Below are 16,552 nucleotides of genomic sequence, written 5' to 3'. Positions count from 1 at the left end.
TAAAACTTTTCACTTAGATGCAATCCTGTAGTATGAACGTTAAGGGGAGGAAGGGTAATCAGAGAAATCATGGAATATGCTTACCATAAGAAAATCCAGTAAGCCTTTATTTTCTAATGAGTTTTTCCTTACCCTGCTTCAACTGAAATTCATTTTCCCTATTTGTTTAGTCTCCAGGATAATAAAATATTTCCATTGGCTTCCCTCTATTATCATCCTCCAAAACTGGAAAAACTCCCTTTTCAGTTGTTGAAAACTTCCTTTTCAAGTGATGCTTTACAAGAGGGAAGAATGAAAGTCAGAAGCATGGGCACAGGGTGGGAGTCACTCATGAACACAAACAGATCATTTACCTAAGCTCCATTTCCATCCAAACTCTTCCTTTCAGCATTTCTGGTCTGTCTCCAGGTTTCTATGTTTCTCCCTAAACATGCTGATCCACTGAAGGGCTGATCCATCCAGGCAGCAACAGATTTTTTTTGCCAGATTAAGCATTTTTAAATTAAGAAAATATGCTAGAATTTTATAAATTTTTGAGGGGGGGTTGTGGATTTTTTATTTTGGTTGAGTTGGGGTTTTTTTTTGTTGTTGTGGTTTGCCTTTGCTTGTTTGTTTGTTTTAACACAGAAAGAGAAGCTTGAAGTGCCTCACAGAAAAGTGATGCTCTGTGCAACATCTTCTGGAGACAGGCTTAAGAGCTAGATAAAGGCTGTATTTAACCTTTAACCTACTATTTGATTTCACTGTTGAGAAGACCACATTTGCATATGAAGAGCTTCCCCAGGTTATTTCAAATATGTAGTCCATGTAAATTAGAAATCCAGTTACACACTTGGAAAGCGATGTCAGCAGGAACATGCCTTTTGTTTTCGCTCTCTTCTACTAACATAGATGAGACAGTTTCAGTAATCCTGTTCCTACCACTGAAGGAGACCATTAATCAAATTATTCCAAATATGAATAAAAAACAATGCAAATGAATGGAAAATAATAGGTATTCAAAAGAACAGCCATGATTATTTTTCAAAGGAGAAATTGTCAAGAAGTGAGAAACAGATGGCTGAAAATGATAGATGAAGACACATTCTCCTATACAAAGAACAGATTTAATTAATTACTCAAATCACATGGAATTATGGAATGACATTAATGATCCATAAAGTGCTGCCTTATCAGCTCCCTTTTAAAGAAAAAAAAAGAAATTACAACAAAATGAACATGTTTACATTCTACAGATATAACCCACAGACCACAAATATATCCTTCAATGTTACTTTGAGTTTCAACACTTTCCCATCAATTTAAGTAAAAAAAAATTATGGAACTGTAAAATGGTAAATAAACTCATTCTCTCATCACATTTTTCTTAAGACATTTACTAAAGCGTATTCAGCTAAATTAAAACTTTACCTTAACTATCTCCTCTATGAAGCAGACATGTGACACAGGATCTCTTTTCTTTGCCAATACTTTCTGCAAATGCTGCACCTGTAAGAGAGAATTTATTGAGAGGGAAAGTGTCATCTAAATTCTTACATCCAAAATTGCACAATGAGACCAACAGGAATTAGATGCAGAGTACCTGTCCGCAGGCAGCACAGATCTGATCCATGAGTTTCTCCATGTTCGTCCACAGAGCTGCTCGAAAAGCTGCTGTGTTCCCAGGTGTTGGCATAGCAGCTCTACCAGGGCCACCTAAATGGTTTTTAAACATACATAGCAGCACATTTCAGCTTCCACAAATGAAAATTAAAATATTGGAAATATAGATCTCTATACACTTTGACAGATACTTTTCTTTAAGCCAAGGCAGCCTCAAATATGTTCAGAACAGATCTTTGTGAGTGGTCTCAGTTGTTTCAACTGAGAAGTTGACTCAGCTCTGAAGTTCAGTGGGGATACTTCATGCTCATGACTATTACATGCTCTACCAATTCAGACTTCCACAGAAACACTACAGTAATGCCAATGACCAGTTTTTCAGGATTTAAGAGCAAAGTGAAATGGGAGAGAGAGTAGCTGTGAAAAATACAGCTATTACCAGCTAAGGACTTAAATGCATAGACAAACTGCTAAGAAAAAGTAATATTCCAGCTGAAGGGCATGCAGCTGCTAAACAGTCACTTCACTTGAGAAAAGATGCATTTCTGTGTTATTCTGTTGACTGTGTTCTGGACCCCCACCTTGTTGCAAAACTTTTGAAAAAAAAATTAATGTTCTTAACACTAAAATTCAAATTTGCCTGCCCACTCAATTCCTCAGTACTTTTTGGTATCTGAGCTAACTGGGAACTAAATGCTTCACAGTGCAGCATTTCTTCATATTGAATAGTCTGCTGTGAAACAGTTTTCACCTGACAAAAGCATAACAATATACTTGCAGGCTTCTTCCATTGATTGCAAATAATTTCAACCTGTAATTCTCCCACCAATAGAAAGAAAGAAAGAAAGAAGAATTTGGAATCATTGTTCCATGAGAAACAGCTAAGAAAATGCTACAAATTGTAACCTAATGAGGACAATTTTCTGGGCAAGTTAGGAAGGAGTGGCAGGGAGGAATAAAGGAAAATCTCCGAGCCAAATATCAGACAGACCCGATTTTGTCAAATTAAATGTTTTAAAATTAAATGTTTTCTGAGACATGCCTATTCTCACCCTCTACTGGTCCAAGCAAGCAAGGAAACATTACTAGAACAGGCTTGGATGTGATAGTTTCTTCCATTTTATAACATACCCTACTCCTATAAAAAATAATCAGTAATTCTGCGTAAAAAAAGTATCACACCTCTTGTGACTGTTTGAGATGGTTGGGTCAACACTTTGATATCCAAAGCATTTTTTATGTTCTCTTCCAGCACTGTGCAGTATCCATCCACCACATTTGCAATGGTATCCTTCAAAGTCCCAAGATTATGGAAAACCTGAAGAGCAGTTCCCACTTGAGTAGGATTCTGAAGAAAGAAGATAAAATAAAAAATAACAATTAATAACTGTACTATTAAGATGTAAACAATAACTGTACTATTAAGATGTTTTATTCAAGATGAGACATATTTTTAGTGGGCAAATTAATCTTTAAGTTCAGTTTGCTAATTCATTCTGTTTAAGTTATTGGCATCCTTACTGCATAACAGAGAACAGAGCGAAAACAAAAGGAGAGGACTGATTTCCTCTACTCTCTGAGCAATGCTTTGCTTAGATCCTTTTGGTGCTATCCCCTGAATACAAATGGAAAGAAAGGAACTGGAAGCACTGCTGGGGTGCGTTATCCAGTAATTCTGGGGTTAGTTACAGTACAGCTGTATTCAGCTAGGGTATAGTAGTAGTATTGCTTTAACATGCAGTCCTTGTTACACTACTGTCAATTAGTCCTAAATAGTTAATTAAATGTGATACAGGCTTAAAAAAGTACTAATGAAAGATAAGAAGCAAGCAGGTCAAGCCTCTGCTACTGACTACTGCAAAATTTAAGCTTGTATTTCTACATTTCTATTTCTAATGTTGACAATAACTTCATTTTTCCTCACAGCAGAATTAAGATATAAACCAATGCAGTGATTATTTCCTGTGCTTGCCAAAAAAAAAAGAAAGAAACAAAAACCCAAAAAAACAACAACTAAAAAACTACTAAACTACTCATCACAGGGGAGTAAAAACTGTCCAAAACCTGTCCAGGTCCACTGTCTAAGAGACCTCTGATAAAGATTAAATCTGATGATAATTCCACTAAGCAACACTAAACACTGACATGGGTGCTATTTATCAAGAGAAAAGCCTCCAATTATTGCGTTTGGAAACTAAGCACTGTCATCCATACACTAAATACTGCTTTTTTAATTAGTATTTACAGGCAATTAGTGGAGGGGGCAATCAGTTGATCAGACACACATTAGAGATGCAGTCTTTTGTCATTTTTCTTAGTCACTTCTGCCAGCAGAAAAGAACATGGTCTGACAGAAATGCTGGCGGTCAGACTGGACAGAAGCATTTGAGAATTCTGTGATTCTGTGAGACCACCAGCACTCCCCACTGCAAAGCCCAATTTGGCACTGGCCATGGTGCAGCTGCTGTGCTGAGGATGCACTTCTGGTACATCCACCTATGGCACCAGGTTTTCTGATCTGTTGACAAACAATGCTGAAACAATCCAAGGTTTCAGAGGTCACACCCCTACAGCTGCACATTCATGACATTTTTTTCTCGGGTTCCTACAAGATCAAAACCACAGTTAAAGCAAAAAAAGCCAGATCCCATCTTCTTCCACATGAGGAGTAACCAGGTTTATTGGAAAGCAAAGGAATATTAGGCATGTATTATGGTTAGCAGACCTTATACTAACTGTACCAGTTTCTTTTTCCAAACAGCGTGGGAGTTAATGAGCATTCCCAGCATAGTATTACGGGTCTGGGACTTGTAGGTTTAGTTTTTTTGACAACTGGGTATGCTGTAAAATTTCTAAGCATCCTGTGGGTGTGCTTGTGGAGGTGGGAAAGTAAGCCATAAAGACTGGAAGATTAATGGGATGTCAGAAAATGAAGAGTACTATAATGCAAGGAGGGAATTTGGGGACAGAATGAACAAGAGAAAGAAAATATAAATGGGAAGAGAATGGGGAATAGAATGAAAAGACTCTGGCAGAAAGAAAGAGAGTGAAACTGAAAGGAAGGTAGAAAAGACACACCTCATTTACCAGCCTTTCCTAAATTGTTCTAATTTTTACAGAATACCTACATAATTATGAAACCAGGTAGAGTCAGTAATAAAAAATCAATACCTTACTATTACTATAAGAGCACTCAACTAGATTTTAGCCAGGCTCTAATGTTAATATATTAAATAGTAAAAAGACAGAATAGCATCAAAAGGTGAGCTGGGCACTACCCACCCTTAAATAATCAATGGCCAGATACTTATTTTCCTGACAAACAGGCAATACAAGCACAAATAACTGCAGGCAAAAAAATCAATCTTAGAGCTACCACATCACATCTTAGCAAACTAACTCTGTAGCTACTGGGCAAGAAAGACACTAAAACGTACTCCAAGAGAGCCTGAGCTATATTTCAAAATAAATGGTTTTAGCCAGAAGTTTCAAGCCATAATACAAAATCATGGAAACCTTCTATTCACTCAAAGTATCTTCCAAATCTGGCACCAAAATTAAAATCAGAATGGAACAAAGATTATGCAGGTGGCCTATTTCTTATTTGTTTTAAATTGTGGACATGGCCACAGACAGAGGGCTCCTAGCTCATGTATTCATCTTGTATGGAATTAGAGACATATCAAATCCCTGACAAGGTAGAACAAAGTGTATTATTTTATTTGATTTATTTACAGTAATTTTCTCACCTCAGGAAGCACTTATTGTTTCATATGCCCCAGACAGGCTATATAACAGTCCATTGTTGGTTTATGACTAATCCTAAGAGAATGGGAATTTTTATGCACAGCTAGTTTCTAGGTTTAGACAATATGTTAAAACAAAATGAAGCCCTGCCTTGGGACAAAAATTATGTGAAAAGAAAATGTTGAAAAGTAGGACAGAAATGAATTATTATAATTTAAGGCTTGCATATACATCTCAAAATTAAACTGTTTATCATTAATATACAAAAAGTTGAGAGCTAGTATTTCAGAATTTGTTACTACTAATAGATGTTATTAAAATTTTTTTTCGCTAATATTTTCCTTCTACTGAGAAAGCTTAAAGCTAAACAGTTCTGAGATTTGAAAAGCTTCCACAATTTTTATCAAGAGGAAAGCATGCATTTGAAAAAGAACTGACTTTAAAAAGAACTGACTACAACAGTGATCTACAAAGGAAAAGAGAATCACATCAGAGAATAATATTCAGAATAGCTATCCAACAGGAACAATATGGAAAATAATATAACTACTGTTGAGATGGAATTTAATGAGTTCATCAGCAGTATTTTATAACCAAATTGTCTGCCACTGCAGGCAACCACACTTAGCAATTTTAAAGTGCTCCCCTTAGAATCTCTGTCCATAAAAAGATTGTACATTTGCCATAAACTTGAAGCTATGGCAATCAAAAGAGTAGGGGGCAAAGAAAACCAGAAGAGCATTTAGTAATATGTTAGCAGCATAGTATAATCTAAGTGCATAAACACAAGCATACACAAGTGAAGTAAAAACATGACCCCACAATGTGTAGGGCAACAACACTACCTACTCAAAAATTAACTACAGCAACCTTCAGATTGCAAAAATGATTATGAATCTGGGAGTTAAGGAAAGATGGCGTTAAGTCCACCAGTAATACCCTTCTCCATTCAAAGCATTCAAAGCATCTGGCAAGTCACATGGAAACTAAATTCCACAAATGTTAAGAGTTTAAGAAGACTCTGTGCGTCATCAGTTCAATATATGAAAACAATAAAATAAAAATCAACATGCTCAAAAGTTAGTTCTACTATGAAACAAGTCTCACAAATATTTTAAAATATCAAAGTTTCTCAATATCCATCAGACAGTAGATTAAATAGCTTGGTCAGAAGGTTGATGCCAGTTACCACTTTAAAAGAAGGTATGGGTATTTAAATTTGTGTTTTTGCAAAACAGATACTCATTCAGCAGAAACTATGAAGAGATGCTCACACCAGATGTATTTGCTAATTTTCTCGATGAATGAGAACCATTCATTTTATTGACATAATTTCTGATTAACTTTATCCCATCCCATTCCATTTGGTTCTGCAGATGATTATGGACAAGTAGAAAAATAAATGCCATGCAGTCATTAGAATGAATGTGGGTTTTTTCACAATTACATCGTGTGGTTGTTTTAAATAGCAGGAATAACCTAGCAGATGCTGTCTATGCCAGCATGGCAGCTACAATCATTCTCAGAGCATAACCCCATTTGGTCACTTCCTTTCTCACAAAGATAATAACCCTGTGAAGACTAAACAGAAATGTCATTAAAGACTTAAATAAATATATCTTACATTTCTAATTTGAAAGTATCTCCTAGGATGGAACAAAGCGATTTTGTTTTGTCAGCTGCCCATATAGCGACTATGTTATAATGACCAAGATTATAGTCTTTTATTTTATGATTGCCACTAGTATTATCAGAAAAATCTTCTGAAAGCATGGCTAAGGAAAGAGCAATAATCTTCTTCATCATTAGAAATGCAGTTTGGATGAGCAAACCTGCTCCTCACAAGGGAGAGTGGTGATGACACTGAGCTAATTTGAGGACAGGAAGAATCCTAACATAAGGGTGAACCATAAATAAGAAACCTGTATAACAGGCAAAATTAATGGCTCAAGTGCTTCCAAACTTACACTCCACCTTCTCAGGGTACAGGATTCTCTATATGGATCATTATTCTCTACCTGGTTCTGTCTTAGGGAACTTCACATCATTATTTCTTTATCTGGTACAAATCTGTCCCAAAGATCCCATGCCACAGGATTTTCACCTGTGTGGACTATAAACTTCCTTCTCAAATGAAAATGTATTAATTGGCAAAAATATTTATGGTCAATCTGAGACAATTTATGGTTTATCTGAGACAATTGCTACTACTACTTACACAAAGAAGTAGTGTTACAGAGGTAATTAACTGGTAAGTTTCGTGTAGCTAAATTTCACAAGTACCTGCACCACCAGTAATCAGAATAGCTCTCCAAGGAAATGCTCTTTCACAGTACAGTTTAGAAGGATCACATACAGAAAAATCAAATTTGGAGTAGTTGCCCACTTAGAAATCACATTCCATAGCGACTAATGTATAAAAGGACATTTCTATTTTGCTCATTAAAATCAGAACAGTGTCTCTGACTGAAAATCTTTATCATTTTTCAGAGAACAAGTAACCCTGTTCAGGAGAGGCTGTGGCAGGCAGGCAGGCAGATAGATAGATAGACAGATAGCTAGACAGATGATAGATAACTCAACAGCTGTGATTTCAGTGTGCTGTAACATCATTACCTCTTTTGAAAAACATACACCATGTCCCACAAACAAGCAGTAAAAGTGTAACACAGCTCAAAAATAATTACATACATTTCTTAGTTGAAAAATATTTTAAATTACTAATTAGTCCAGGAATCACTTAAACAGAGTGGTCTGACAATGTGGCAAGCAAGGAACACTGTAGTAATTCCCTAATTAGTAAGTCCCTAAACATTCCCTAACCATGAAGAAATAATCAGCACTAAAACACAACAATCCCAAAGCATGATACATACTGAAATAACCAAATTTGTAAACCAATGTATGTTTTCTGACAAGCAATACAAAAGACTATTGTAGTCCTCACAGAGTGAGTGCAAAAACAGTTTCCAGATTATACTTCTGACTATCTTTGACTGACATTTAGTATTAATTAATTTCATTTGATAGAAGATCGACTATATTGGGAGCTATTTCACTTACTTTTTAAAAGTTTACTGCTCCTTTTGTTTGTAGGAGATAGCAGTTGCAAATTCCAACACAAGGTCCAAAAAAGACCCCTTGGAAAGGCTAAAAATCCCCAGCCAGATGTTCCTTTACAGTGTTTGCCCCTTCTCCCCTCTCACTACCATTACAACATGCTGCCTCCTTCCAATAATTTTTGCATAAATAACATTACTATCCCTAATGAGAAGTACTGCTCAAAGACCAAGTGATTAGGGAAGTTTTGCAAACACTTGCAGTTGCCCCATTCTTGGTTATCTCTTACAGACACCAGAACTCAAAAAACGAAAAGTTACTCTAGGAAAAAATGCAGTTCAATTTAAAGAGCTCAAGCAGGTAAGCAGTGAAGAAAACTTGGCCACCTAAGTCACAGCCAAGGTAAAAAGACTTACTGAGCAGAATTAATAACTTAGTAAGAAGGGTTGGAATTCTTGCTTTGAGGTATTACTCAGCTATTTTAATTGTACAAAAAGTAACAAAAAACTAAAAGTAGAAATTAAATGCCAATGAAATTCAGTTTCAGTCTAAAAACAGTATTTTATTCCATTTCCAAATGTCCATGCCTAAAAAAAAATTAATTGATATATCACTACTCCTAAAAATGAACCTACTTAGGGAAGCTCATGTCTGTTCATTATCATCCCATCTGTCTTTTACTCTATTCATCTGTAAAACCTGAGCAATAAATGAAAAGGTCAAATTGACAATGTAAAGCCAGGGAATACAGCCTTCTTTCTAATGATACCCCAGATCTTCCTGTTTTGGCCTTTGCAGTGTTGGGAGGAGAGAGAGGTTAAAATATTATGATTTGCTATAGAAATATCATAGGTAATACTGATGTAAACACACTGGCTAGATTAGAAAAGAATATTTTAAGCCTTAAGAGGCAAGAGTCCCAAAGCCAAACATTTAAATATGGTTAGGTTATAACATCTACCTTCTGTGAGCCTATGTTTCAAATATACAATCTCTTTTGACAGAAAGACTTTCACATGAAAGGAGACCTTTTCACCACAAAGCACAGTTATAAACCTCATCATGTCCTCAAACTAGATCAGCCTTTTGTTTCTTAGAATAACAAGAAGGAAATAGCAAGAAGCATTGCACTACAAAGGTTGAGGAGGAAAAAAAAAAAAAGAAACAGTAGCAATAAAATACTAGAAAGCAAAGAAACAAGATTTTTCAACAGAGCTAAATAGCTTGCCAAAACACTTATTCACCATAATAGTGTAATCAAAGCAACAGATGGCTAAGAGCTAATGGGACAGAAAGGCATCAGGAACTGTTGTAAAGAATTATCTCACGAAACATCAAGCAATGTTCCAAAGTTTACCAAGCCTGAGGCTATCAATGTGACAGCAATTTCAAAGAAAGTATCTGGCACCTCTGAGGACTGATCAGCTACATTGACTAGCCCACAACAATTACAAATTTTATCCTACAATGCTCTGTTTGAGTGTAGGAAGAGTATAAAGTCTTTAAAGAGTAGAAATTATACAAAATTTTAAAAATTAGTCAGGCAATACGGAAATGGGAGCCTCTGAGACAAATCAAACTTCTTAAAATGCTTCTCTCACCTCTTACACAATTTGACCAATCTCTAAAGCCCTTACTGATAACAAACCAGTTCACATCTGAATATGTGGTTTCTCTATTAAAAACACAGCTGGTGAAGTTTAGAGAGCAGAAGGTGTGATTGCAGAACCTCTCCTGTCCTTCTGCAACCCTGACTTGCACCTGCTGATTCAAGTCCTATTACTGAAGAACAGAAGTGTAAGGACACAAAATCTCATTACTAATTTTGATATTTGGACAAAAGCTTGTGACCAGATGTTTTCCTCTACCTCAAAATATCATTATGTACGTGCTCACTCTATTAGATGGTTCAACAAAGCCATTAAAAAACAGAAATGTCAAGTTTCACTTTTAACTCAGTCTTAACAATCAACATTAGGAATTAGTTGCTGAAGGGTTTTAACATGTTTTTCTCTCTTTGCAAAAAAAAAAATTAAATTCTATCTCAGAAAAAATATCCTTTAAATGGTATGCTCTGAACGATTTAAATATCTACCACAAGCCATCTGGGTTTTCTTGTTCTCCTGCTAGTTTTTTCAACAAGATAATAATTACCTATGCAAGTGACAACATCTCATTTCTGGAATCTGTGCATATATTGTCAACAGCCCTGAAGTGCCCTCAAGTATTTAAAAGGAATGAACTTAAAGAAGCTATTTAATTTAAAATTCTTTCTGGCTAATGTTTTCATACTCAACTACAGACAGACCTCCAGCATGGTCAGATTTGCTGTTGGATAAAATTTTAAAACATTTTTTTTCTTCTTAATACGAAGTTCAAATTCATTGTATCACAAACCTACAGGAAAGCCTGCAGATAATTTGGTGAAGAATTGTAGGTTGCCAGGACTGCTGGAGATGCCCTAATCCACCTGCTAGCTCAAAGGAGGGTTTGCCACACCAGGCTGCTCAGCAATGAGCCAGAAGACACTCTTTCTGCTCCATTTTCCTTTTCTAGTTCTTCTTACAGCTCCCAGAGAATGCAACAATGGCTTTGTGCAGTCATTTTCATCAAGTTTTGCTGAGGCCAGCTTGAAAGAGAGCAAGCCCATGTATACATCCAAACACGTCTTCAGTGCTGACAGTGTTACCCACACCCTGACAGCAGTCTAAGTCTTCCAAGTTCTCTTGTAAATTTGTCCACTGGCATGACAAAACTGAGCTCTTTTTGCTACAGATTCAACATTTATAGAAATACATTTTATATTTCTAGGCTTAAAAAAAAAAAAAAAAGCTCACTCTCTTTAAAATCTAATAGGCAAAGCTATATCATACAAAAACTTTACTATGAAGGAAAAGAATCTGAAGTTCTCTGCACAAAAAGAAAGACTGTGCCTATCTTTGCCTGCAATGAACACAGACACTGGGATCCAGTTCAGTCACTGAAAAAAGGCAGTCCTCACCCCTCTCTTCAGCTGTCAGCCAGCAATGCATTCTGAAACCTTCACAGAAATGGGAACTTACTGAGGGTGCTGCCTGCAGAAGGACAGAAGGGAGGTGAAAGAGAAGAATAAGCAGCTGAGTGCACCTCTTCTTCCACACAGTCTACATTATTCATCACCCAAGAACTGCAGTATTTTGATCCAAGATTTCTCTTTTGTAATGCCACATACTGTTCAGTTCCCTATGTCATTTCAAGCTTATCCAAAGCTTTAAATCTTTTTGTTACCATAAATGTAACAATGTACGATAATGCAGAATTTCATGTGGCATTGAGTACCAGATCAAGAACACAATGAAGCATTGATTTTTTTCTGAGAGAATTAAGACAGAGCAGATTTTTAACCTGAGAAAGAGGCAAAATGTATTATATTATCTTATTTAGATGAGTATCATGGTTAGTCGATCATATTTTTCACTCTGTTCTATGCAGATGTGGCTTATTAATGCTTTGTATGTTCTTCTTGGATCACCTAATTGCATTATTGCAGAACCTGTTAACAATCAACAGTCAACAGTACAAACCACAAATAGAATTACAGTCTGGGAGAGGCGTTTAACAATAACATACTATCTTATCTGGAGAGAAAGAACCTCAGTGTAGCTTTCGTTTTGAAGAGACACAGATACACAAAGTAAAAATGTAAAAGGCTGGGATGTATTCTACAGAGACCTAGCCAAAGCCCACATCAGTCTCTGCTCAGTTACATCTTTGGAATTTAGTGGAATTTCATATATGCTGTTTACCTTTCAGTATCTAAAGCTAATGAGAAATATTTTAATCAATTTGGTATAAAACCCTTAAACAGAGTCGGAATTTGGAAGATGACTTTATTTAACCTCATTCTATAAAGATCAGACACATGTGATTAAAATACTGCAATGTCTGATAAAGAAAATCCTTCATGGTTCCTGTTCCAGTCTTACCTGAACTGTTTTCAGCAAGATCTAATCTTAGCCTACCTTTCTGCATCTGTATCAATGCAAACACCAGTTCCTTATTTCACTGCTCCACCTTATCCAACCCCCGATCCATCTTCCAGCCCTTCTGCAGTCTTGTTCTCAGAACAGCTCTTTCCATTCATATCTTTCTCTTTGGAGCTACCCTCAAGACCTAAACTTAGTTTCCAGTTTCTGTACTGACACAGTGCTCCCAGTCTCCTTTATTCTACCCCTACAGTATTGTTTATTTACAAAGCTTTTCACAGCTGAGCAGTTCATAGCAGTGACCCAGGCATTTCATCCATCATCATATTTGCATTAATTACCTTAAAAGTACTAAAATTAGATACATTCTTGCCCTTGTAGGTATTATCTATATAGTCTTAGTGCAGTTTCAGTTTCTCACTGTGGTCAGAGTTGTCCAAAACATAATGGTTGACAGTTTTCCAGTCCAGGGGAAACACCTGAACAGATGGACAACCAGAACACAGAAACAGACTATGCAACAGCCTCTAATTTAAAATAATTTCTGTCTGCAAAGAAAGCTGAACTCAATATTATTAAACATTCCTGTGTTTTCATGATGGATATTCTATGAGGAGTAATTTTTTAGTGATGACAAATTACATTTACTAATTGGTATGAAACCAAACTAAGTGTTTAATATTTCAAAATAACTAGCCTCAATGGGGAGATTTAAAACATTTTTAACAGCTTTCTAAGGTATTCTGACTTTTTTCCCCACTCACAAACACACTGCATAGCTAGTAATTCCTTAGAATTGATTAATATCTAAAATTTTTGGAACAGTAATGCCATCTGAATTCTTCAAAAAGCATTATCTAACTCTAAGTTAATATGTATTTTAAACATCATCTACAATGGAAGATTAAGTTTTCATGTTTAGTTGATAACAGGTCAAATTAATTGATATAAATATCCAAAGAAAAGGACCAGAAGTGAATTTAAAAATTATCTAGCTGATTCTCATATGAAATTGTCACTAAACAAAATACAAAGATTTTGGCAAAGAGCTAAGTGGTGATTCATAGCAGAGTGAAGGGATATAAAACATTAATGACTTCTCAAGTTTCACCTATTACTTTACCATAAAAGACAGTTATATAAAAATATTGTTCAGATCAGATGCATTTTCAGGAATACCCATTTACAGAAACTATTTATAAACCACTTTCTTGCACTATCATAAAAACAGAAGCAGAAATTATGAGATTAGCAGGGCCACACAATAATAAATCCTTACAAATAAACACTGGCAAGTGAAGGCTATTTGTTGTGATGCACTGAAACATGCAATAAAGTACTTGCAAATACTCCATTATCCAGTCACAGATTTTTGGTCTAATTCTGCATTTATGAGTCACAAACACCTACACAGATAAAAAAAAAAAAAGAAAGAAAGAAAAAAAAACCCAGACACATAATCTGTCAATCCACTTTGATTAACCATTTAGAAAGGCTAGGAGCAGTGAAGAGTTTTACTTTTATAAAAATACCATGTCACAGTTGGACATCAATTGCGTTAGGCTTCCTAAATTACCTCTATATAGGGCAAGTGCACAATGGCAAAGTGATATAAAGCTTTCTACATCACAGAGCAGACAAAGTCTGCACAATCCCATAATCTGTTTCTAATTCAGTATATATCTTTTAATAAATGTGCACAGACTCATCAAAATATGAAAGATCAGGATCTCACAGGACAAAAGAGACTACCACCATGTTTATTATTGTTGAGGCTTCATAACTCTGCAGTAAAGTCGTTAGGTCAAAATGTGAAAATAAAACCTTTGTCAATTAAAAAAACCCCATGTTTTTCTATTTACACACTATGAAAGATTATTTTACTAGTTCAGAATGACTTCTCCACCAAAAAGTCTTTTTCTCCCTTTATAATCCTTTAAGAACAGCAGTAATTTTAAAATTTAAAAAAAAAAGTAAGTCTTCCTTATATACTCTCTATTTATCAGATATTGCTTTCCAATACTTCTAGCAGCAACAAACATGACCACCAAACATTATAAAATATGCCCAGGAACTTCAGTGACCACATAAAGACAAAATATTTTAGCATTTCAACTCACTTTTGGAATATCCCCAGGAAGTGCCATATTTAAATTATTAATCACTGGCATTCCAAATATTTATTTTAACCCAAAAACATTAATCTTCATATAGACATATAGATGTATTTACACCATGATGCATCTGCATAGTGCTGAAACTGACCAAAGTGAATCCATCAGTCGTAACATTACTAGCAGTACCAGATTTGTGTCATTTTTTTATCTTTTGCATGCTATACTAATAGCAACAAAACATTTGATGGTGTGTTCTTTAGCAAGGGCACAGGGAACAAATATCAAGTGACTTGGGATCTAATACATTCACATCATGCTTTGATTTTCCATCTGGAAAATATGCACCAACATCCACAACTGAAATGTATGCTAAAGATATATTTATTTAGTTATTGCTCTCTGCAACACCTTCTTTGAGCTTTGTGAATAATTCATCTGCCTATGTCTTCTTAAAAAAAAAACAAACACAAAAAACAAACAGAAACATCTGGAAATACTTACAAGCTAGATTTTATAGCAAACATATATCATCAACCATGAAGGGCAATATTGCTACCACAGCATTATAATCCATTACATAACTGAGAAATTTTAGGTCCCAGATAAGAAGTTCATTGCAGGATATCTAATTGCAAAGCTGAGCCCAGAAATGCATTTTTCCCAAGTGAAAAGCGAGAATATATATATATATTTTCCCCTCAACACTGCTCTATTCACTTCCTTCCTCTTCAACTGACTGCAGAAGAGACACTAGAGTCTGGCAAATACATGGACTTCTTAAGCAGCTAAAGATTCACTTTCATTTGAAACTGTTGTCGTGACAGGTTTCCATAGTACCTTCTTGCAGCAATCATTGCTTCTGCCCTCTATATTTCTATTTTAAAAAATAACTTTGAGTAACAAAAGAAGGGGAGATTAAAAAAAAAAAAAAAGAAAAAAAGAAAAAAAAAAAAAAAAGAAAGCATGGACAAGGGGGAATGCCTAACTAAACTGCCTCGGCATCACAGCCAGAGCAGCAGTAGAAAGGAAATGATACACTAAAAGATGCTGTTTGCTGTTTCTTCTCCCTTTGCAAGTTTAAATCACCAGAGTATGGGAAAGCTTATTTTTAACATCAGTTTCAACCATGTGAATTTCTGGGTAAGAAGTAATAGCAGCACAGTTAAGGAACAGTCTGAAATAGCAGTTCTTGCAATGATTTGAGACTGGTTTTAAGTTATAGGGAGAAAAAAAAATCTACTAGACTTCAGACTCAGCTGTGTAAGACATGATTTTCACCAAGTCACTGAAGCCTAAATTCACAAAATGAGCCAAGAGCAGAACTTCCCAAATACACTGCCCACACCGGATTACAATTATTCTTCCCTTTGCCCCATAAATATCACATCCCTCGAGTCTACACCATCTTTATTATGTAGATACAACCCCTAAGCACAAACTAATTGTCTTGTCTGCACGAGTAAATTTATATAAAAGAACACCCAGTACCATGCCTTAGTCCTGAGCCCCTTGGCAGCCACAGCAATGTGTGACCACCCCAGCCCTGCCTGGTGCTCAAGGGCAGGTCACTCTCTCCCAAATCAGACACAAGGCAAAGCCCTTCAGGCTAAGGATGACCCTGGCCTTCCTTCCAATCCTGCAGTGTTTGAAACACTTCTTCTCCAGCACTTTCATTGTTTTCATCACTTGAGCAGTTAAAAGAAGCAGCCATCCGTAGGGAGCACCGTGCTCCAGGACGGTTTAGATGAATGGAGACAAGAGAACTCTGAAGGCTGCTCTTAGAATATAAGGTTTATTAGGGATGATGAAAGGTCTTGCTTGGAGCTGCCAGACGCAGCACAAGGCCTGAGGGGATGGGAGAGGGGAGAGACAAGGGGTAGAGAGGGTGCTCTAGGAGAGGGTGGAAGTTCTAAGAGGGGGGAAGATCGAAGAGGGTGTCTGGCCCCTCGGAGACCCCTTATCAGGGGGCTTCAAGGTGGGCTGGAACAAGACTTGGGCCAATGGGGTCACAGACGATGCTTCAGGGGAGGGTTACAGGTGTGGGATGAACCATACATTTTG

At 36.2% G+C, this 16,552-nt stretch overlaps 1 protein-coding gene across 2 annotated transcripts in view; it reads right to left on the bottom strand.

Annotated features, from left to right (window-relative positions):
• COG5 (component of oligomeric golgi complex 5) overlaps nt 1-16,552 on the bottom strand; it is a 172,477-nt gene that overhangs the window by 57,605 nt on the left and 98,320 nt on the right. For both annotated transcript variants that reach the window (XM_021539126.2, XM_077783629.1), the window contains exons 8-10: nt 2,785-2,950; nt 1,583-1,695; nt 1,411-1,488 (exon numbers count right to left, since the gene is read on the bottom strand). In XM_021539126.2, the coding sequence (XP_021394801.1) occupies nt 1,411-1,488; nt 1,583-1,695; nt 2,785-2,950 (357 nt within the window). The remainder of the gene's footprint in view (nt 1-1,410; nt 1,489-1,582; nt 1,696-2,784; nt 2,951-16,552) is intronic.

This window comes from Lonchura striata, chromosome 5 (assembly GCF_046129695.1).
Source record: "Lonchura striata isolate bLonStr1 chromosome 5, bLonStr1.mat, whole genome shotgun sequence".
Lineage (NCBI taxonomy): Eukaryota > Metazoa > Chordata > Aves > Passeriformes > Estrildidae > Lonchura > Lonchura striata.
The sequence above is the reverse complement of the archived record's forward strand: the minus strand, read 5'-3'. Positions and strand labels throughout refer to the sequence as shown.